This window comes from Papio anubis, chromosome 7, assembly GCF_008728515.1.
Source record: "Papio anubis isolate 15944 chromosome 7, Panubis1.0, whole genome shotgun sequence".
NCBI lineage: Eukaryota > Metazoa > Chordata > Mammalia > Primates > Cercopithecidae > Papio > Papio anubis.
Genome location: NC_044982.1, coordinates 73,963,118 through 73,986,596, shown reverse-complemented (window position 1 = coordinate 73,986,596; position 23,479 = coordinate 73,963,118). Strand labels below are relative to the sequence as shown.

Genomic DNA, 23,479 nt, shown 5'->3' with positions numbered 1-23,479 from the left:
CTACCCAGTAGCTGGGACTACAGTTGCACAACATCATGCCAGGATAATTTTCATATTAATTTTTGTAATTTTTGTAGAGACAGCATTTTACCATGTTGCCCAGGCTGGTGTCGAACTCCTTGGCTCAAGCCATCCTCCATCTTGGCCTCCTAAAGTGCTGGGATTATGGACAGGAGCCACCACTTAGCCCGTTATAACCTACTCTTTTTTAAAAAAAAGTACTGTGTAGCCATTATTTACTGATTTGGGATACAAATAAGTCCCATTTGAAACATAGCTGTATCCTTTTTTATTCACCCACAGAGTAACTTGCAATCACAATTCTGCTATAAATTCAATTCTCACTTGCCTTTGATATTTCTTTTATACCCACCATGCACCAGTTTTCCTAGTGTTGATGGAGTAGTAGTGTGCTCTACACTACTTGGATGTTGATAATGATCTCTTATGAGTATCCTTATTAGGAAGCATCTTGAGGTTATGGAATTCCACTTTTCTTCACTGGCATTCCATTTTGCATGTGCCTTTCCCTTATGCTAACTTTTTCATTCACAGTTGCTAGTCCTCCTCTTGTCTCTGTATTCTCTCTCTTCCTTATATCTTGTCTCCCATTGCTTTTCTTTACTTATCTTCTCGGTCTAGTTTTCACTCTCTGTCACCCATTTTTTTAAATTGAGAGTATCTTCTACTTTCTTCCTCTAGTATTGTCCTAGAGATTTTCAGATTCCAAATATGATGGCACTATGAGTTGTCTCTTCATTATCATTCAAACTTGAGCCCTTGATCGTTTCAGTGCATTTCTTAGTCTTTAAAATATGTATCCCAAAAGTCAAGGAATTGTTTAGATACAAGAATAAAGAGAATTAGGATTTAGTTAAATATCAAGGAAAAAGCCAGATTCTTAAAGAATTGGATAGGTTCAGTTTTGTAATTAAAATGAGAAGATCCAAGAATCCTAAAGGATCACAGATTGAACATGAGTTCAATTCTGCATTCCAGCTCACAAGAAGGGGAAATGGAGGGCAGCCACCTTTCTTCTTATGGATATGACTTGGAAGTTACACATGCCACTTTCACTCACATCCCACTGGCCCACTTTGTCACATAGCATTACCTAACCTCAAAGGCATTTTGGAAATTAGCCTCTAAGCTGTGAATATTGGGAGGAAGATGTCTCTTAAACTAACTACTAGTTAGAAATAAATTTGTTAGAGGAAGGGGAATGTGAAGTTAGAAAGAATAGGGCCAAAATATGAGGGACTTTGAATTCCAAGTGTTTGCATAGCATAGACACAAAATCAATACTAATGAATGCATGAATAAATGAGTATTTAAGAGAATGAGTAAGTGAACATATCATTGAGTTTGAACTTTATTCTCTAGATCAGGGCTACAAACTAAAATTAAGAGGCCAGGAAGATAGTATAAATGAATCGTACAGCCAGCTGTAAATGGGAGTGATGGGACTGAATCAACTGGAAGATACGTGACAAGTCTAAAGGGCAGCCACTACTCAGCTCCAGCTGATCAGTTGCATGGGAATGTGGGCCATTTGTGACAAGATCTTGGAATTTTTAAAAAGAAGTAGGAAATCTGGGTTTTATGTGACATCTCCCAATTTTTAGATGTTGGGTCTGAACAATTTTTAAATAGGTCAAATAAAAACACATCTTTGGGATAATTTGGCCTTTAAGTCACTAATTCGCAATCTTTGCCAAGATGGGAAACTACTTAAAATGTTTGGCCTGGAGAGTTGGTAGTTTAAAAAGGTTAATCTGACTGTGATATGCTGGGCACACCTCTAGCAGTAGTTTTCAACTGTGACTGCAAATGACAATCACTGGGAAGGTTTAAAAAAATAAAAAAACCTCTGTATCCACCCCAGACCAACTAAATCAGAATCCCTGAGGTTGGGTATTTTTTAAGTTCTTCAGGCAATTGTAATGTACAGTTGTGGTTGGGAGGTAGTCCTCTAAGCCTAATCTTTTTTTTTTTTTAGACAGAGTCTTGCTCTGTTGCCAGGCTAGAGTGCAGTGGTGCGATCTCCTCTAAGCCTAATCTTGAGCTATTGAAATAGCCTAGACATGTGGTAAAAGGGTCTGAACTGTGGTTGTGGAAGCTGAATGAAGAAATAGATAGGTGGGAGATATTATAAAGGGCAGATTGATAAAATTTGGTGGCTGTTTTAAATAAGAGAGTAGAAGAGGAAAGGAGTCAAAAGAGTTGAAATTTAAAGCTGAAATTTGGGGGCTGGGAGATATAAGGAGTTTAACAAATGTCTCCAAGGGATGCATAAAATTAAGACACACAGTGGATGAATGGGGCCCAAATCCAGTTTGAGAATTCTAAGTCAACATAACATTTTAAAAGGTAAGGCTGCACAATTCTTTTTAAGGATAATAAAAATCTTTTGTGTATATTTTATTTGTTGCAATGCCAGGATGAAAACTATAAATTAACATTGCTAATGGATTTGTTGTGACAACATGTCAGGATCATTGGGCAAGGTTGGTCCAGAAGAACCGCAGGGATCCAAAGCAAATTCCTTGCTGGTTAACGTTAGGAGTGTTTCAGTCCTGCCTCAGTTTGGTTTCTGTAGAGCCTTCAATGGGCCTTGAGTTGTTATCAGTGATGATTTAGCACCACCGTGAGGCTGTATCCAGTTACTGCATATGGCTGTTGGCCTCTGAAATATATAGGGAAGGTGATCACCCTTTTGTTTGTAGCTTTAAACATCAAGGTGAAAATAGTTCTTTGTAATCTTCTTGGTATGGAAAGGCTATGATGCAATACTGTATTGTATTAAGATGATAACAGTGCCTAACTGCATTTGATGGCAAATATTACTATCATGATGAAACTCAAAAGATGGATAAACTCAACCTTGCATTTTTATCTTTTTTTTTTTTGTTAGCATTGCATTTTTAAATCCAACTAAAATGATTCTTGGAACATTAATGAATTATTCTTTATCTTTAATCCTGAAGTCATAACTTGTGTTGCTGGTAGGATGTTTCAGAAAAATAATAATTTAAATACAAAACAAAACTTTGTTATTTTTTGTCCCCTTGCAAACTGTCGGGCGGGATGCTAAGGGGTTTATTCACTTAGTACATCACTTCATTTAATTCTCAAGAAAAAAATTCCTCCTTGATGCAGACACTGTTATATTCTCTCTCTTTTTTTTTTTTTTTTGAGACGGAATCTCGCTCTGTCGCCCAGGCTGGAGTGCAGTGGCCGGATCTCAGCTCACTGCAAGCTCCGCCTCCCGGGTTCACGCCATTCTCCTGCCTCAGCCTCCAGAGTAGCTGGGACTACAGGCGCCTGCCACCTCGCCCGGCTAGGTTTTTTTTTGTATTTTTTAGTAGAGACGGGGTTTCACCGTGTTAGCCAGGATGGTCTCGATCTCCTGACCTCGTGATCCGCCCGTCTCGGCCTCCCAAAGTGCTGGGATTTATATTCTCATATAAATGAGGAGAGACAGAAGTTAGTAATTTACTCAAGGATATAGAACTTAAATTTTGGGCTCAGTTCACAATCCTTCATTTTAATTATGAAAATTTGAATACATCACTTAAAGTTTACTGTATAAGTCTTCTAGTCTTTAAAATGAGATATTAATTATGTTTGTCATGCCTTTGCTCAGATTATTGTATGAAACTACAAAGAGCAAAGGGGTAATTGTAAATCTAAAGGCTACATGAATATTAGTTTTATTATTATTGTGACTTTTCCTATGAATCCAGGGAATTAGCACCATATATATTAGAAATTACTAGGGTAAGAACCTTAATTCTGCCCCTAAGTAGCATTGTGACCTTGGAAATGTAACCTCACAAGCCTCAGTTACAAAAAATAAATATTAATAAAGGAATAGATTGAATGACCTATAAATACTTCTCTGTTCTGAAATTTTATGAGAGACTAACTGTGAGGAATAACTAAGAGAAGCACTCATTTCTTTGTACAATATTCCTTGGCATATATCACTTCAACATGGCTGGCTTTGTGTTCCTTGGAACTTTGGGTGAACTCAAGTTCCCCTTAGAAGATCCTAATGGTAAGTGAATGTGAAGCTGTGACATTAATGAGCCTGGAGGAATGAACCATTCGTGCTGCCTTCCTGGTACTGTAATATGACAAGAGCCAGACATCCTTGAGGAATTTGGGGCCTGGCTAGAGTTTATAAGATGCCAAGAGACCAGGGCCAGTGGTGACAGTAAACAAGTGAGTTACCCAGTAAGAATTAGATATGGATTAGCCTGAATTTATGGCAAATAAGGTCAGCTAAGTGAAGCAGATTAAAAACATTTGCCTTGGCAGACTTGTCATTGTGATGCCTTAAAAGTACCCATCAGCCCTGAGGCTTGTGCTCTGTTCAGACAATATGGGGGGAAATCATTTCAAGAGTGTAGGTTCTGTTTCAAGGTCACTCATGATGTCAGGCCATGTCTGAGGTTATGGAATTTTCTATCTAAGAATGATTGGCTTGAGTTTTGCATGGTGATTAAGCAACTTTATCCAGGAAAGGTGCTGCCTGTAATATCTGCTTCATACGCTTCCATTCTCAGGTTGATGAGGCTCAGTGCATTGCTTTTTAGGAAGCCCAGTGACTTTACTATTTACCTTCATGTTTTGTCTAGGAATAAAGGAAGTTGTATTTTATTTTTTTAATGCTTTAAGAAAATCAAACTGGAAAGGTGTCATTTATAGGTGATACTCATATTTTTGGATTTGTCTGGAGACTAGTGCTACTTGCTTGAGAAAGATGTGTGTGTGTGGGGGGGGGGGTGGGGGGAGTCATAATTGGCTGTCTAATACTCTTTCTTTCCTTCCTACCCAAACTCCAAAATAAAGCTGACAAGTTGAATTAACAGAAATGCTTTTGCATTTGATTTATTTTCTATAGCATAGAGAAGACTATTGGTACTCTTTTAAAGTAAAGTTTCAGGCTGGGCACAGTGGCTCATGCCTGTAATCTCAGCACTTTGGAAAGCTGAGGCAGGTGGATCACTTGAAGTCAGGAGTTCAAGACCAGCCTGGCCAAAATGGTGAAACCCTGTCTCTACTAAACATATAAAAATTAGCTGAGTGTGGTGCCAGGTGCCTGTAGTCCAAGCTATTCAGGAGGCAGAGGCAGGAGAATTGCTTGAACCTGGGAGGTAGAGTTTGCAGTGAGCCGAAATTGCACCACTGCACTCCAACCTGGGTGACAGAGCGAGACTCCAGATAGATAGATAGATAGATAGATAGATAGATAGATAGATAGATAAAGTTTCAGGCTGAATTCTGTAGTGCAGTAATCACATTCACCTCACAAAGTTTCATTAAAGCTATTTTCTTTATCCTATCCTTATTACATCTGAAGTTTTATATTGTTTGGTGCATGCCATTGTATTTAAAAGACTATTGGCCAGAGTCTTAATAGAACGCAGGGTCCATGAAAAATCACAGTTGTGCCCATTTCACTATCTAGACACACTTTTATACAAGGGAAACATGGCTGGGAAGAACTTCAAAAATAACCTTGCTCATGGTACCAAAAGGATGAATATTCAGAAAAGTAGTAGATGGAACTCCATAGTAAAGGAAAAGAAATATTCATAGTAAGAGATTTCTGGAGGAATGCATATTAATTGATGAGGGAGTTCTTTGGTGCTGGATGGTTGTGAAGCATGGTGACTATGAATGTGGGCTCTGGAGCCATATTGTGTAAACCATGTCTCAGCTTATCACCTGTGTTACAATACCTATGCTATTGTAAGCAGGTGACTTGACCTCTCTGTGCTCTAGTTTCCTCCTGCTAAGGAGAATTAAAAATCATATCTGCCACAGAGAGTCATGATTAAATGTCTTAAAATATGTAAAGAGCTCAAAATAATACCTGGCATATAGTAAGCACTCAATAAATGTTAGCCCTGGTGGTTGTTATTGTTCTTATTATTAGTACTGTGGGAGGGGAAGGGTCAGGTCTTAGCAGCTCCTTGTAAGGAGATGGCTGGTCTTTTGACATCAAATGCCACCACCTTGTTTTCTCCTTCCACCTTCAGCCACCTTGGTTATTATGAAGCTTCAGCCTCCTACACAACTCTCACTTACAATGGTTAAGGGTACCCTTCCCCCTTCATGAGACCTGTGATGGCCACCCCAGATTCCTGCACCCTCTTCTCTGTAAGACTTTGCCTTGTCTTCCTGCCTTGTCAGATGATTCTTGAATTGTATTAGAGATAATTCTCCTCTAAGTGGCCCAATAATTTTAGTTAATGTACTTCTTTGACATCTTAGGAAGTTTATATAGGGAAATTTATGCTACGAATGTGTGTTCAGACAAATACAAACAACATTCTAATTTATAATATTGTCACACAACAACCTTATGAATAATATATACTTATTTATTCATAATTGATATTTATACATACAGTCGTTCATCAGTATCCGTGGGGGATTTGTTCCAAGACCCCCTGTGGATACCAAAATCAATGATGCTCAAATCCCTTATGTAAAATGTATAGTATTTGCATATAACCTACACACCTTGTGTATGCTTTAAATCATCTCTAGATTACTTGTAATATGTAATATAATGTAAATGCTATGTAGATAGTTGTTATGCTGTATTTAGAGAATAATGACAAGAAGAAAAAGTCTATACATGTTTAGTACAGATGTCACCATCCATTTTAAAGAAAATATTTTCAATCCAAGCTTGGTTGAATTTATGAATGTAGAACCCACAGATATGGAGGGCCGACTGTATTTATAATATATATTTATAATTATATGCTTATAAATAATAATTCTTACAGAACTCTTTTAACTAGAGGTAGATTCATTACAGTGTATTAAGGCATGAAAAAGGAAGGGCCTGTAATAGGTTTTGTACTGTCCCTCAAACCCCTGACTGCTAAATATACAAAGATTAAGAAAGTGTATTGGAAAGGCAGCAATAGACTGGGATGATTTATTGGGAGAGGAGCATTTGAGCTTGATCTTGAAGGATAGATATAGTGAATGGAGTAGAAGGCATTGGGAGAGTATGTGGAAGACTCCAAAGATCAGTTCCCTGTCTAACTGGAAGAGAGGCAAGTTGTCTCAATGTCTCAGGCTTTGAAGGAAGCTCTATATGCAAGAACCTCAGGTGTTAACAGTCAGAAGGCATGAAGAATCATTCAGCTCAATGCCCTCATTTTACAAGTAGAATCTGTCTCTCCCACCCCACAGTGCTTGCTGTTAGAACATCCTGTCTCCTGGTTATTACCAGATCTTTCAAGCTTGTCACAAAGTGGCATCAAATACTTTCTTTCCTAAGATCGACACTAAATGTTTCCAGTGCTCTGCAGCTGTTGGCTCTTTATCTTTCTATCCTTGAGAGACTTTGAGGAGATCTCTTTTCTCTGAATTCTGTTTATTTTTAAAGAGTTTCGCAGTTGATTTTGAGGCACAACCAGTGTCAGGATCATTGAGACAGACAACAGAATGAAGGACAGAGTGAAGAAAGTTGAGTGCATTGCACTCTTGGGCCTCATAATGTAGATGACACAAGTGGATCTTCCCTTTACATACTGTTCCTAGGCTATCTCGTCTATGCCCATGGTCTTTAGTACACCCTGTATGTTGCTTTCTCTCACTAGATCTTGCTGTACAGTTCCAGGCTTATACAACTAACTGTCTTATTAGATGCTTCAACTGATTAAGTTGAGAAACCGAATTCATGATACATAATATCATGTTCATGATCTTCCTGCAAACTATTTTTCCTTCTGAATTTTGTATTTCCTCTTTCAGGAAATGGTACCTCCAACCAAAATAGAAAGTTGGCAGTCATCCCAGATTCTAACATCTTTCTCATCATCCATCAGAACCAATTAGTCCTGTCCATTCTACCTTTGAGTACTCTCTATAACCTAGCAGAACCTAGTTCTGCCCATGTCCACTGAGCTGCTTTAGTTTAGCCTCATCAACTTCTTCAGAGTGCTATAGCAACCTTTTAACTGGCTTCTCTGCTCTCAGTCTTTCAACTGGCAATCATTTTCCACACTGCAGCCAGAGTGAGTCTTCTAAGAAGCCAATCAGATTCTCCCACTCTCTGCATCAAAACTTTAATGACCATTCCATTGTCTTTAGGATAAAATATAAACTACAGAGCATGTTGTATGTGGCCTAGCTCCTGGCCAGACTCTGCAACCTCATTTCTAAGTGTTTCGTATTTGTCTCTTCAGTGTTCGTTAGCCAGGCTCAGCTACTTAGAGTTCTCAGAATAAGCTGTTCTCTCAGGCTTCATTTTAGGAATGTCATTCTCTGCTCTTCTTAGTTCCCCCTATTCTTTTTCTGAATCACTTACACTTATCTATCAGGGCTCAATTTCCTGTGATTTCCTCCAGGAAGTCCCCCTTGATGCCCAAAGAGTGAGTTAAATGTCTTTTCAATAGCTCCTGAGCACTTGGTATGATCTACAGCAAGAGGTTCTCTCAGTATGGTCTTGGCACCTCGAGGGGCTTTCAAGACCCTTTCAGGGGTCCACAAGGTCAAAGCTATTATCATATTAATACTGAATGTTATTTGCCTTTTTCACTCTCATTCTGTGTATAGCAGAGTTTTCCAGAAGCTCCATAACACGTGATATTGTGATAGATTAAATGCAGAAGTAGAAATAGAAATCCAGCCATATTCTATTAAGGCAGGCATTCATAAGATTTGCATATAGCTAAAATAATGCCATTCTTTTCACTGTCTTTGAAAACATTCTTTTAAATAATATTTATGTTAATATATATTATTATTTTTAATGTATTAAAAATATGTATTAATATTTTTAAATTGCTGAAATGAATATTGATAAAGCCCAGAGAAGCAAAAGCTTTCTGGGGATCTCAATAATTCTTAATAGGAGACTCGAGATTAAAAGTTCGAGAACCGTGAGTCTGCATTATCATACATCTCATACTTTACGGTGCTCTGAACTCTTTAATAGAAGAATCTGGGTTATGTATATGTGAGTCCCAAGGGCCTAATACAATTTCTGGTACTAGTAAACTCCCATAAATGTTTTTTGAATAAACAACTTAATACACACATGTATGTGTACTCATACACATGGAGTTTGAACAAAAAAAGGCAATTTAATCCTTACTTCAGCCGGCCTAATGCTATCCAATAGTGTATGCAATTCACTAAGCCAATAGTCCTTTGAAGTTTTACATTATTCTTAAAAACTCTAGTTCTGTCCCTTTTTTTGATCTCTGGAAATCTTTTCTAAAAGATGTCTATGAAAACTTTAAAAATGAACAATTAGATCTCTGTACTTGATTACACAACACAGATTCTTCTGGCTCAGCTACCTACTGGTGAGTGAATGTTATCTGTCAAGTACTTAACCTTTTTTTTTTCCCTGAGAGACAGAGTCTTGCTCTGTCACCGAAGCTAGAGAGCAGTAGTGAATCAGAGCTCCTGCAGCCTGCAACTCCTGGGCTCAAGCAATCCTTTCACCTCAGCTTCCGGAGTAGCTGGACTACAGGTGCACACCACCCTGCCCAGCAAATGTTTTATTTTTTGTAGAGATGGGGTCTCACTATATTGCCCAGGCTCGTCTCAAGCTCTTAGACTCAAATGATCCTCTTGCTTTGGCCTTTCAAAGTGCTGAGATGATAGGCACGAGCCACCGTGCCCAGCCTGCTTACCTTTTCTGAGCATCAGATTCCTCATCTGTAAAATGGAGGGAGCTTTCAACTAGATAAATTCTAAGAGCCTTTTGAAAATGGGGTCTGTGCTTCTAATCTCTATGGGAACTCTTCTTTCTCCTTTACCCACTTCCAAGCAGATGTGTTTAGATAATACTGTTTTTCTGTCTTCTTGGTACTCAGCTACAATAGTTGAGTTGTTAGCATTTACTAACTTGCCAACCTGAAGCTCTCTGGTAGAAAGTTGGCCATAGCATTTTCTTGCTCATTCAGTATGATGAACTCTTCACATGGAATTCCAATTTTTTTTCTAAAAATAATAACTTTGTTATTACTGAATAATAATTTTGTTATCTATTCCCTGGAGGAAATTTAGAATACTTAGATAAACAACAACTCAACAATCACATGTAATCTTTTGAATAATCTTAGTATTCTGCAAATACTCCCATCAAGTCACACTCACTCTTGTTCCAGATATTTGATGTGCAAGGAGTTCTTATTAATCAGGAAAGTATTTAGAGCTAATCCAAGCAAGGAATAAAACAACATTTTCAGGTCTATACTTCAGTGTCAAGGAGTCAGCCCTTTTCACTAAAACTTTATAGACATGTCCAGACATGTTTATTTAAAATGATTGATTAGCCCTAACAAGGCTGGAGGAGACTTTGAACAATAGAAAAAAGAAAGGAACAATGAGCAAGTGGAAAAAAGAGGAGAAGTAGGGGAAGAGAGGAGAGGAGTGGGGAACAAAGGAGGGGAGGGGCTGGAGAAGAGGGAAGAGAAAAAAAGAGGCAAAAGAGAAACAATAGTCAAGGAAGAAAGAAAAGAAAGGCTGAAAAGAGAGAGCACAGAGTATAGGAAAAATGATCTAAAATAGGGTTCTGATAGGAATGATTGAACTATGCGGCAAGAGCTGGGGTTCTCAGAGAAGGTTGGAAAATAGGAGTGAACAACAGAGAATGTGACTGTCCTTTGTTTTCTCTCTGTGGACTTTGTGGGAACAAATCTGGTTAGAGAGAGAATATAGGACAGTAGTCCAGAGATTAGCCCCTGGAACAAAACTATTTAGTAACCTCTTAATAGCTATATGACCTTAAATAAATTACATAACTTCTCTATGCCTTAGCCTCTTCATCTGTACAATGGGGAAATTTGACTATTCAATAACTTCACAAGTTATTAAAAGAATAGCTGGTAGATAGTACCTAAATGTTAAGTATTGTTAATTATAATACTAGATATGAAAAACCTACAATTAAACCATTAAACTGTCATAATCCTAAATTCTAAGTTATGGGTATCTCAGGTACTCATTTGAGACTTAAAGGCAGATAAAGATGATGTGATCTGCTTATCCAGTGCCTCTGGAGGATTGGGGGTGCTTGAAGCAAGGTCTCACCTAGAGGAAGTCTGCCAAGCTTTGGGGCAGTCATACTACATGAATGAGAGGTCCCCAGCTTCATACCTGACAATGTTGGGAGCTTGTAAGTGTTTGATCTTGTCTGTGCTTCAGTTTCCTCCCTATAAAATGGAGAGTGCAGTAATATTGTATCATAGGTTTGTTGTAAGGATTATGTAAGTGCCTGGTGTGTAGTAAGTGCTTAATTAATATTAACCTATTGTTTGTTCCAGTTTATTCCCAATTTTTTATTCATATCTATTTTTATTAGACTTTGATAATATGCATTCCAATCTTGTTTTGCCCTTAGAATGATTGATAATTTCTTTTTATGAACCTATAGGGAGCAACTGAAGTCAAAATCTCTAGATTTGTTAGATGAAACCCTTTCCCATCATAAGAGTTAGGAATCTTTCTGGGTTCTTCTTTTCCCAGTTGAAGCCACTATAAATAAATAGTATTTGAAGAAACTGTGGATTCAGCATTATATTCCTTCTACATGTTGCTGAGTTCAGAATAGAACATCCCACCTGGGTAACTTTAGATAATACCATTGCATGCCATTTTGCTCTTTCTTTCCCACTGACAGTTTTTACCTTAATTCTGGAACAGTTTTATCAGGAATATTTTTATATTCTAAAGCCTTCTCATTTGACCTTTAGAAAAGAAGCTAAATATTTCATTAGGCATTTCAGTATTTGAGTTTTCTTGGTGGCATCAGAGTGAACACTGACTGAAGCCATTTTATTTTCTCTTCAATCTTTGTTCTAAAAGCATACACTGTCTCTCCTCTTCTGTCAATTACTCATACTGTGTTGGATTTTCTAGGTAGGAGTGTGGGTATATAAGTGAGGTAGTAGAGTCCAAAGCACAACTTTTAACTCTCTAGCACTTTGTCTTGAGCCCCTGGGCCTAGGTGGCACATTAAGTATATAGTTAGTTGATTGGGAAAGGTACATTGCATTTTAGTGCTGTTATGCAAAAATCTAAATCTAGTCATTTTATGTAGAAACTATGTGTATAAAGAATTATGTACAAAAACAGAAGATTAAATATATATGTTGGTAAATATGTATGTAAAAATCTCAATGCATAATTTTACTTCTAAATAAAGTTCTAATTTTACTTACCTTATTTAGAGCCTAAACAAACCTTTACTGTGGATAAGAGGATCATGATGTCCTTTAGCTGTTACTCTTTGATAGCCCCATTGCTGATGTAAAGATAGGCTCCAAAGAATGTGGCCTGTTTTGAAAAATTAAGTCAGATTTTCCTGAAACTTGTAACAATTAGTAGAGAAACGTGATCCCCTTCAGATCCACTGGTCGGGTAGCAGGGTGGTGAAATTCTTGCTAACCTGCGGGTTCAGATGCTGCCCCTCATGCTGTCTCATTTACCATGTGAGGTGAAAGCCATGACTCCCTCTTCTAAATGCCCAGAGCAGTTGCTGCCACCCCCTATGTTGTGACTGTGTGGGGAATTTTTTTTTTTTTTGAGACAGAGTCTCACTCTGTCGCCAAACTGGAGTGCAATGGAGTGATCTTGGCTCACTGCAAGCTCCGCCTCCCGGATTCAAGTGACTCTCGTGCCTCAGCCTCCTGAGTAGCTGGGATTATAGGCACATGCTACCACACCCAGCTAATTTTTGTATTTTTTTTAGTAGAGACGGGGTTTCACCATGTTGGCCAGAATGGTCTCTATCTCCTGACCTCGTGATCTACCCACCTCAGCCTCCCACAGCGCTGGGATTACAGGCGTGAGCCACTGCGCCCGGCCTGTGTGGGGACTTTAAAAATCCATCGCATGGATCATCCATCTCACTGTACTACACGTAGTACAGTGCTGTAGACTTAGTAAATAATAAAAAATTGTCAAGTCAATGAGATAAAAGATCAAATTGGAACTTTTATTAATTAGGAATGATTTTTTAAAGAATCATTTATCAAGCCCTTGTTTTACATCAGGCTTTAAACTATATTTTTCCTATAGTCTTCATGTAACCCCATGATGACTGTTAATGTCCCTGTCTTACAGATGAAGAAACTAAGGTTCAGAGACATTAAGTCGTTCATTCAGTTTATACCTAAACTAAATGAATCAAATTCAGTTTTGTCTGGCTGTAGCAACTGTTCTCTTAACATTATCTACACTGGCTCATAGTAAGCACTTTTTCCCCTCTTTTAATATACCCTCCCGTGTCCCCCCCAGATTAGTCCTCATTTAGTTCTTCTCTTCTAATTCCTGCAAGGGACATATTTAAGCTGTTAAATCAGCTGACTGTTCATGATTTCGTGTGGTGCCAGTGAGGCTCGCTGGATTCAGGTACTGAGTTTGCCACCTTCTGGCTGTAGGGTATCGGGCAGACTTCCTTACCTCTTGGGCCTCACTCTTCTCATCTGTAAAATGGGGAGACTATTGTACCCACCTCATAGGGCCATTATGAGACTTAAATGATCTATTTGTACAAAATACTTAAAACAGGTTCTGGCACATGGTGAGTACCATCTGAGGGTTATTTGTTTCAGCTAGAATTGTCCAGATGAGAGCATAATAGTTTAAAAGATTCAACAGCAGATGCTGACTTTTTTTTTTTTTTTTGGAAATAAAGTGAAATAGGCCAGGTGCAATGGCTCATGCCTGTAATACCTTTGCTTTGGGAGACCAAAGTGGAAGGAACAGTTGAGGCCAGGAATTTGAGACCAGCCTGTGCAACATAGTGAGACCCCGTCTCTACAAGAATGAATGAATGAATGAATGAATAAATAAATAAATAAATAAATAATCTGGGTGTGATGGCGCACACCTGTAGTCCCAGCTACTCGGGTGAGTGAGGTAGGAGAATTCCTTGAGCTCAGGAGTTGGAGGTTGCAGTGATCTATGATCATGTCACTGCACTCTAGCCTTATCTCTAGAGAGACCTTGTCTCTAAAAAAAAAAAAAAAAAAAGAATAAATAAATAAATACATAAAATGTAATGAAAATAGTTCACTTTTTTGATACTCTTCAGCATGTTTCTGTGTGGAGGCAGCTAACTTGATCTAGACTGAGTCAGACATCACACCTAATTTCTCTGTCCACAAATAGATATGAATTACTCTGAGGATGAATACACACACATTCACATACACTTCCAAACAGCAAATACCAAAAGGAATTAGCAGTTCAGAAAGGTGGCTCAACTGCCTTCTGAGAACTAAGGGCCATCTCCTCTGTGATTAAACTGAGTCAAGCCCATCTGTAACTGAACACTGGTAGAATGGGCTCATTCAAACATGTAACTCCCTTAAATTTTTCATTTAAATTTTCTGTGCATTAGAAATGAACTTTACAGTAATCTTTGGTTTCTAAAAATAAGTGTGTTTCTTGTGAAGTATTTAGTCTCATCACAAATTCTGTTTTAGAAAAAAAAAAACAGAAAATAGTGAATGAGAAGGGTAAGAGACTTAGGACTCAGGGAATTTTATCTCAGTGCCAAGACTTTAAAACTGGGAATAAATGCTACTTCTCCATTACCTGGATCTGATAACTTGTCTGCAGGAATGCTGTTTCTAGAGGGTGGTGTGGTACTGTGGGAGGAATAGACTTTGGAGTGAGATCCATGTTCAAATCCCAAGTCACTTACCTTCTCTGACCCTCAGTTTCCTCATCTGTAAAATGACCGTAATCAACACCATCTCGAAGAGTTGTGGTGATAACACAGCATTTACTTCCTGCTGTATATTTCCCCTTTCGTCTTGTAGAGATAGAATTTTCCACTTTATTTTAGTCTATAATTAATCCCATTAAAAAATCACCCCTAGACTTTCAATAACACCAGGCAGGGGCCATATCTTGTTTTCCACTGTGTGGTTGTTCCCTGGCCTCACATATGGCACAAGGAAGGCCCTCCTTTTTATTCTAGCTCCATATGACAACCTTGCCAGAGGGCAAAGGTAACCACCAAGACAGTTTATATTTAACCATACAAGGCTTGTTGTAGAGGAGAAAGAGTTAGGAAAAGAAATAATGAGCATTCTTAACTTGTTGGGAGAGTGTAGCACTTCGCAAGATTTAACCGTAAGTGTTCACTGTGAAAATAATCTTCAAGTGTATTTTAGCCAGCCAAAGGCTCTAGCAAATTATTTTTCACAAACCAGTGAGTATACATTTGCATGTACTTTCACTGTGCATCTTAGTCTTTAAAGAGATTGATGTTTTAGAAAGTTTAAAAGTAAGTTTTCACCCTCACGAAGGAACTTTGACAATACAAATGATTTGGGAGTAGCAGGTATGCTGACAACTGATGTTAGGAGGGCCAACCACTGTTCCATTTTCTCCCAGGTTTGATGACCAGGATTTCTTCTGGGGGTTGAATCCTGGCTTGGTGCCAAACAAGGGTCTACAGGCTCTCAAAGCCTGTATAAAATAGGAGTATGACAAAGATTCACTCAGAAGGAAACAATCTGTGAGAGTGGGCAGGAGTACAGATCTTGTGGACTAGGTCACCCTCCATGTGCTCCTGGACAGCTTGTCAGGGAGGCAAAGAAAAGTAATGGAAGAAGAAGCAGAAAGGGACGATAAGGACACTGGTAGAAAATAACAGGACACTGAACAGATACAGCAGCAGGAGTTTGAACAATGAAGGCTAAAATGTAGCCTTTCAAAGGTTTGTAATTCAGCCTGTGGCAGAGAGTAGAATATGCATAAAATGTACTTTTCATGTAGTGCAGTGGTGGCATTGGATTATGTAATGAAGAAAATCTGATTTTTATAGTCCTCTGACTTTCTAGAGAAGTAAATTTGAATTCGGAATATTAGAAACACACACAGGTAGGCCAATACTAAGAATGAGAGCAAACTTGGATACAGACAGAATTCTGATACAGATATAATAATTTCACAACATCCAGGAGAGTGTCCCAACTCTTTGCTTATTGTAAAATTCTTTTTGACTATTAAAATTACTTGAATTTAGGGCTTAGACGTGCTTTATGTTCTGCTGAAATTTTTGCCACAATGATATTTATCTTTGTATTCTCAACAATGTCTAGCAGTGTGCTTTTTTGCACATAGAAGGCACTTAATAAACGTTTGTTAAATGAATGAATACATGATCAATATTTGTTGCATTAGGATTTGATCTGTTTCAAAATAATTTTTAAAATATTTTTTCCATTTTCCTATGTCATCCTTGTTTTCTTTCATTCACACCACAAAGATGCCAGCAGAACTTCTGAAAATGGGCATCAAATATTTGTTGTGTGTGTCCGAATGTGACCACATCTGCACATCCACATGGTCTGTGTATAGAGTGGCACTTTCTTGGTCTTTCTAAGCACATCTCATCACAGGGGGAGAGTACCTAGTACACTGTCCACTATACACAGAAACCTGGTGATAGTACACAGATAGAGGGGGCTGAGTGAGGTGGAAAAATAGCATGTGATAAATGTATCATGAATTGAATGGACTCCAGTTTTGCTTGCTTTCATGATTTCTGTTTGTATTCTTGAGGCTACACATAGAAGCAGGAAGGGAGGTGGAAAGCTAGATCTCCCTAAAGAGAAGGGGTGCTTAGCTTTTATTATAAGTTAGGAATACTGGGATTTCTCAGGTTTCTATTGTGAGTGATGAAACTTTTTAGTGTTGGCAAGAAAAGAGTTAGGAAATGTACAACAAATAAAAAGTTGTGAGGATGGGATATAATTCAGAAGAAACCCAGAGAGAATCCTTGAGAGGACTCCTGTTTCCCCTATATCAGACAGCCTTGTTTTGCTATCTGACTGGGATACACAGAGGTGCCATCCAGAAATGTTCACCCAGGACCAATGGGTTTTGTCTAATCTGCATCTCACAGATTTCAGCTAACTATGTAATCATGGTTCTGTTAGGAAACCTGACACATTGTTTAGTACTTTTCGGCTAAGACTAACCTTTTATGATGAAGCAGCCATGCACTCACATACACACACAGGTTATTGTTTGTTTGTTTTTGAAGGGGAGAAGATCATGAATGGTTTATAACTAATTACCTTTCAAATAATGTCTTTAACTATTTATCTTCTTGGATTTAACCACTTGTTCACTAAATAATATACTTTCTGACTTAATTTTCTTCCCAAACCAATTTATATACACAGATATAACAACACAATTCTAAATACAACAGTAAAAACTAATGCTGTAAGTACTATAAAGTACTATTTTCATCTCCCATTTATAAACCATCTAAATTCTACTTTTCTGACTAGCATCCACCGATGACAGACAATATTTCTGTAAGTCCATCTGGTCAGCAAAGGGTCTCTTAAGTTTTCACCAAAATTTTAATTATGAGAGTATCGAGAATTAGGACTGGAGTTCTAACAGACTCTGCCCTTACTTCTGCTCACAGGTTTACTGTACACATCTGAAGGGATCTATGGTAAACATCAAGTCAGATATGGACCTGTGAAATATTCTGAGCCCTAGGTAGGAGTTTGGGGAATAACATTTTGAACAGATGGGACACTACTGAGAAGATTGAGCTTGAATAAGTGTAACTTCTACATTAAAAGAGTCAAGTAGGCTGGGCGCGGTGGCTCAAGCCTGTAATCCCAGCACTTTGGGAGGCCGAGACGGGCAGATCATGAGGTCAGGAGATCGAGACCATCCTGGCTAACCCGGTGAAACCCCATCTCTACTAAAAAATACAAAAAAAACTAGCTGGGCGAGGTGGCGGGCACCTGTAGTCCCAGCTGCTCAGGAGGCTAAGGCAGGAGAATGGCATGAACCTGGGAGGCGGAGCTTGCAGTGAGCTGAGATCCGGCCACTGCACTCCAGCCTGGGCGACAGAGTGAGATTCCGTCTCAAAAAAAAAAGAGTCAAGTATTTGGGAGGAAATGAAAAGCAAAGCAACTCTCAAACTTATGCAAATGCAGGAAGGGCAGAAGAACAGACAAAGTGATACCCTAAAGATAGGAGAAGGGGCAAAATGAATGATCTTGCAGGGATTCTTGGCATTTGGAAAGAGTTGCAATATGAGAAAATTAGATAAAAAGGCTGAGTTTGGTAGATCACTTAGAAAGGGAATACATTGTATGAAATTTATGAAACTTTCTCTGTTGGACATATTTTTACCTCACCTGGAAGAAAATCTTCTGAGTGATGACCAACAGAAACCTTAATGATATTATCAATCAGTTTAGGGTTGGAGTCTAGGACTGGAGGCATGTTGAACTACCATATAGTTCCCAGCTCAGCCAATTGCAATTGTATAGGCTTCAGTTTGAGATTATGATGTCTCTAAGATGATATTTCTCATTAGTTTTATCAAATCTAACTGATTGGGATAGATTTTCGAAGGAATATAAATGAGAAATCTTGCATTTGTGAAATCTGGTTGTGATATGTGTCCCTGGGTGTGACTGTCCTTGGAGACTTGGTACAATAGAGAGATTTTCAATAGGGAAAGCTTTTGGAAGCATGTATGAATATGGGAAATCATATGATATGTTACTATGTGGGATGATAGACTGAGCTCTATCTACACAGGTTGGCAACATACCAGAGCATAACAGTATGGTATGATCTGACTCTATGGGACTCTGTGCCCACATCTCTGCTTTGTCCCCCTCTAATAAACAATTTGTGTTCCTGAGTGTTATTTGTCCTTTTACTTACCACTCTCCACAATTCCATTTTCTCTTTTTCTCATTTTTTTTTTTTGAGGTAATCTAATTGCTTCAATTAAAGGGTTATGAATCTTAAAATATTATCTAGGAAAAACCCTAATGGCAAAGCCTAGTTTGTGAGAAGCATTATAAAAAATATTTACTTTTACCTCTTTCCACTTCAGTCTCAGGACATCCTCAGTTAAGCCTTAAAAATATTAATCAAGATTATTTGAAAGGCAAATCTGAACAATCGGTTAAGTTTAATAGGGAAATGGCATCTCAACCCATTCCTAAGTATGTGTGGAAGCCTGCCCTTGCTCCTTATGACCTCCAGGTGGTGCTGTTTACCCAGATGTGGAAAGCAGGAGCCCAGCCCCGTTTCTTTCACTTAGGTTTGCAGTTGGGCTTTCATATTTTCAAAATATTTTCTGTTTCTACAGATGTATTCTTTTAAATGGTCAATAAAATTTTATAACCACTATTTGAAAAATTACAAGATTATTGTGATTTGTGCTTCCTAGCCAAGAATATATCTTTATGTCTGTACATACCCGAAGCCAAGTATTTATGTTTGTTCATTGGTCCCACTTTCTACGCTTCCTTCCTTTGTAGCATACAGGCTTAGACACAGACATATGGGCTGTGGACAGAACTCGTCCAAGGACCTGTACATACTTATGTAATTTTAAAATATATTTCTAGTTCAGCTATGGCAACTGAACTCCACAGGCTTCTGAGTGAAGAACACCATCTTTACAGGAATGCTTTTATCCCCCAAAGCCAATGAGCGTTCCTAGCAGACCTGACCTGATTTTTTGGCAGGGGGATACTTGTCAGACACCAGAAATGTTTTGATGTTTTGAGGCATCCATACAGTGACACCCCCCAATCCAATCTAAATTCCTCAGAAAAGTGATCCTAGAGAAAAACTGAGAGGGAAGCATTGACAATTTCTTTCCCATTTTGATAAGACTTCGGGTCCAGAAATAGTGGAAATTCCATTACAGCAAAGATGAGACTAGGATAGGAGTGTGGTGGGATGGATTTGATCATGGATAAAGTTTGGAACGTTTAATATTGGCTTTTTACAGAATAACCAACTAACATGCCTTTCTTGCCCTCTTTTTCCCCCTTTTCTTTCCTCTCACAAGGGGTTTGTAAACAAACTGGATGAATTCATTCAATGGTTAAATGAAGCCATGGAAACTACAGAGAATTGGACTCCCCCTAAAGCAGAGATGGATGGCCTTAAACTGTATCTGGAGACACACTTGGTAGGCAAGATTGTGTTGTTCTTGCTGTCAATAATCAAAGGATTTTAATGTACTGCTTGTTTGTTTATAGGAAATATCAATTTTATTTATCAAAGATTACTATATGTCAATGAAACCAAGTTTTAATGGGTCACAGAAGCTGCAAATTTACAGACATTTCAAGTAATACCATGAAACCTAAATAATCTCTATTTCAAGCTACCTTTTCAAAGCTTTTTCTGGAAGGATAAGTGATTATTTAAAAATACCTTAGAAAATTTTATTATACCCTTGTTCTCTAAAGGAACAACTGAACGTTTTCCCTTTCTTAAAAACAAATAAATGAGGCCGGGCGCGGTGGCTCACGCCTGTAATCCCAGCACTTTGGGAGGCCGAGGCGGGCGGATCACAAGGTCAGGAGATCGAGACCACGGTGAAACCCCGTCTCTACTAAAAATACAAAAAAATTAGCCGGGCGCGGTTGTGGGCGCCTGTAGTCCCAGCTACTCGGGAGGCTGAGGCAGGAGAATGGCGTGAACCCGGGAGGCGGAGCTTGCAGTGAGCCGAGATCGCGCCACTGCACTCCAGCCTGGGCGACAGAGCGAGACTCTGTCTCAAAAAAAAAAAAAAAAAAAAAAAAAAAAAAAACAAATAAATGAAAAATGATTTTGATGACCATTCTAAGCTTTCTAGAATTCTTGTAAAATTAATGAACCTCTCATTATCAAGAGGGTCTACATTATCTGTTCTACACTGGGTTATTTTAATAAAATATTTAAAATGATGATCTCCATCATTTTTGCTGCTATGTGGGTTTTTCAGCATATAATTAATACAACTGTCATTACACTCATCCCTGTGCATAGAGAAAACCATGGAGGGGAAGTGGAAAACACTCAGATAAATTTGCTTCTGAATATGTTAAAAGCAAGAATTATAGACTGGGGGACATTCGATGAACCTCATGAGGTTTTTACTGAATGCTTCAAATGGCCGATATCAATTATGAAGGGGTGGAAACCAAGTAGTGGAGTGTGATAAAGCATGAAGAAAAAGCACGTGTCATAGGAAATGAAAATTCAAGCTGTAAGGATCTCATCTTTATTCCTTTCACTGATAGCATAAAATTGACAAAGGCAATGAACATGAATCCTTGGGTGCCCAACTGTGGGGTTGATTTTCTGCCCCTCTTACACACTCAGAATTTGGATTGAATGAACATTATGTGGGAGTCCTACATGTATGCGAGTTTGCAGGGTTCCACAACTGTTATTCTCTATGATGTTAAGTGAGAGAGAGAAGGGAGAGATGGAGAGGGAGAAAAGAGGGGAAAGAGAGAATGTTTCAGGTTTTGGTGTTTGTGTTTTGCAGCATGTTTTATAACAGAAAAACAGCCTTAAAATCCTATTGCTGCATGCAAATAGCCTTGCAGATGATAAAGAATGACAAAACTGTGTGGTAGAGGATGAGTGTATTGCTTCCCTTTTTAGATACCTGAGTCGATGGTGTGTAAAAATGCCAGTGACCCTAACCACCTCTCTTGTACATGGGTTTTTACATACTGTCCTTAGTACTCATTTCCCTGTTGAGTAGAGTTTCAATTTTTTTTAAAAGAGGGCATTTCATAATAGCAAGATAAAGATATTCAGTGCTTTATAATGTAAATTGTATTAATTAGAATGTCAACTTTTCACTGGCATTGTTCTGACAGAAATTCTAATCTGTGTTTAAACAGGAGTATATGAACTTTATTTCACATTAAGTGTGCTGTCTTACTTTCTCTTGACTTAATATTTTATGGAAAACACACATTTAGTTTTTGAGGTCCCAGAGGGCACAAGGGCATTGAGAGCGCTTTAACTCTAGATTATTTATTGAAAGCCAGGCTAGGAGAGTATGAACCCAAGGTCCCTTTTCCCCTTTGGAGGTTGAATGATATGGCCCCTTTGTAACCAATGAGCACTCTCTTTCTCAAATACAGTATTACAGGGTTTCTTACTTGGCATCCTTATGTTAGCCTCTACTTCCTTCTAGCCCAATGCAGTTCACTAGAACTTTTTGTGATGATGGAATATTCTATATTGCCCTCTCCTATATGGGGGCCACTAACTACATGTGTCTGTTGTGCGTTTGAAATGTGGCCAATGCAACTGAAGAAATGAATTTTTAATTTTACTTGACTTATATTTAAATTTAAATTGGCACAGTGACTAGTGACTTCTGTATTCTCTCTAGCCTTACAAATTGCAGAGCTTTTTACAGGTGACCATAACGAACTGCAATATCTGTACCTGCCTCATAATGACATTTTCATCCCAAAATGTGAAAGTTATTCTCCAGTTTGCTGTGGGTCACCAGTATAAAGATCCACAGCAAAGAGTCCTTCTTAATGTATTTATTTCTTAAAAGAATCTTCTTGTTTCTGCCTAATGATCAACACTTTCTTGGATGAGTTTTCTCTACTATCCCATGTCTGATTATATTAATTGGAATAGAGATATCATAGAACATCTTCTTTATTTCTACCTTGCAAATAGTGAGGGACTTTGATCTCCAGACCTGTTGACTGGATGTTAAATTACAGTCTCCAATTTCACTTCCAAAATCATGAATAATAATGTCTAGCAGTTACTGAAGACCTAGTGTGTGTGGATTGCTACTGAATGATACTCTTAAAGTGCAATCAAGCATTATACTGAATGCTGTGTCTGTTACCTTAGATACAGCCTGTGACTCAAACATTTTTCAATCAAATTCTTAGTTTTTCTTTTTCCATATGAGTCTGTATTGTCCTCCTGATCGCTATTGTCATTTTTTATTGTATTTCTTTACTGTCATGCTGACGGTAAAGTTACTCTTCTCAACCTTCCCATAAAAGAAAATGTATGAGTAAGCCTAGAGATTTGTATTCCTTAGTTAACCCTGCATAAACCATTATTGCTTTTTAATGAGGGGGCAAGTGGTACTTGCAAGATTTTATCCAGTAGTAGAGGTAGCTACACAAGTTTCTTTAGACATCTCTGTAGATTCTATATTTGACATTAAATCAACTGATGTGCAAGCCTCTAAGGTCTGAGTCTCCCCTGGTTTATTAATGTGTTAGACTAGCTGGTACCCTCCAATATTTATTATAAAGAAAAATATAAAAATCATACTCAAAGTTGTATGTTTATATTTTGATACTTAATTAAATTATTTTCCATGATGGTAACCAAGGGTTTTCACCAACACAAATCAATTAAAGCTTTATAATACCTTTATGAGAGATATGAAGGAGCTTTATTTTAACTGTAAGAAACACTGTGAAATTGCGATGATACATCAATGATTTTCCATGATAATTAATCATCTGCTTGCAACCTGGATGCTCCTTTCAAAAATACAATTCCTACCTTCTTAGAAAATGACATTTTCAGGAAAATGTCATTCTGGAAAGGTATTTTGCAAGTGTTGAACATTCCCTCTTCTTTGAAAACCACTTTAAGATAGAATTGTATAGATATGTTCTCG

At 38.1% G+C, this 23,479-nt stretch overlaps 1 protein-coding gene across 7 annotated transcripts in view; it reads left to right on the top strand.

Moving 5' to 3' along the window:
* Positions 1–23,479, top strand: part of AKAP6 (A-kinase anchoring protein 6) — a 643,647-nt gene that overhangs the window by 350,031 nt on the left and 270,137 nt on the right. For all 7 annotated transcript variants that reach the window (XM_021941105.2, XM_021941106.2, XM_021941109.2 and 4 more), the window contains one exon: positions 19,868–19,990. In XM_021941105.2, the coding sequence (XP_021796797.2) occupies positions 19,868–19,990 (123 nt within the window). The remainder of the gene's footprint in view (positions 1–19,867; positions 19,991–23,479) is intronic.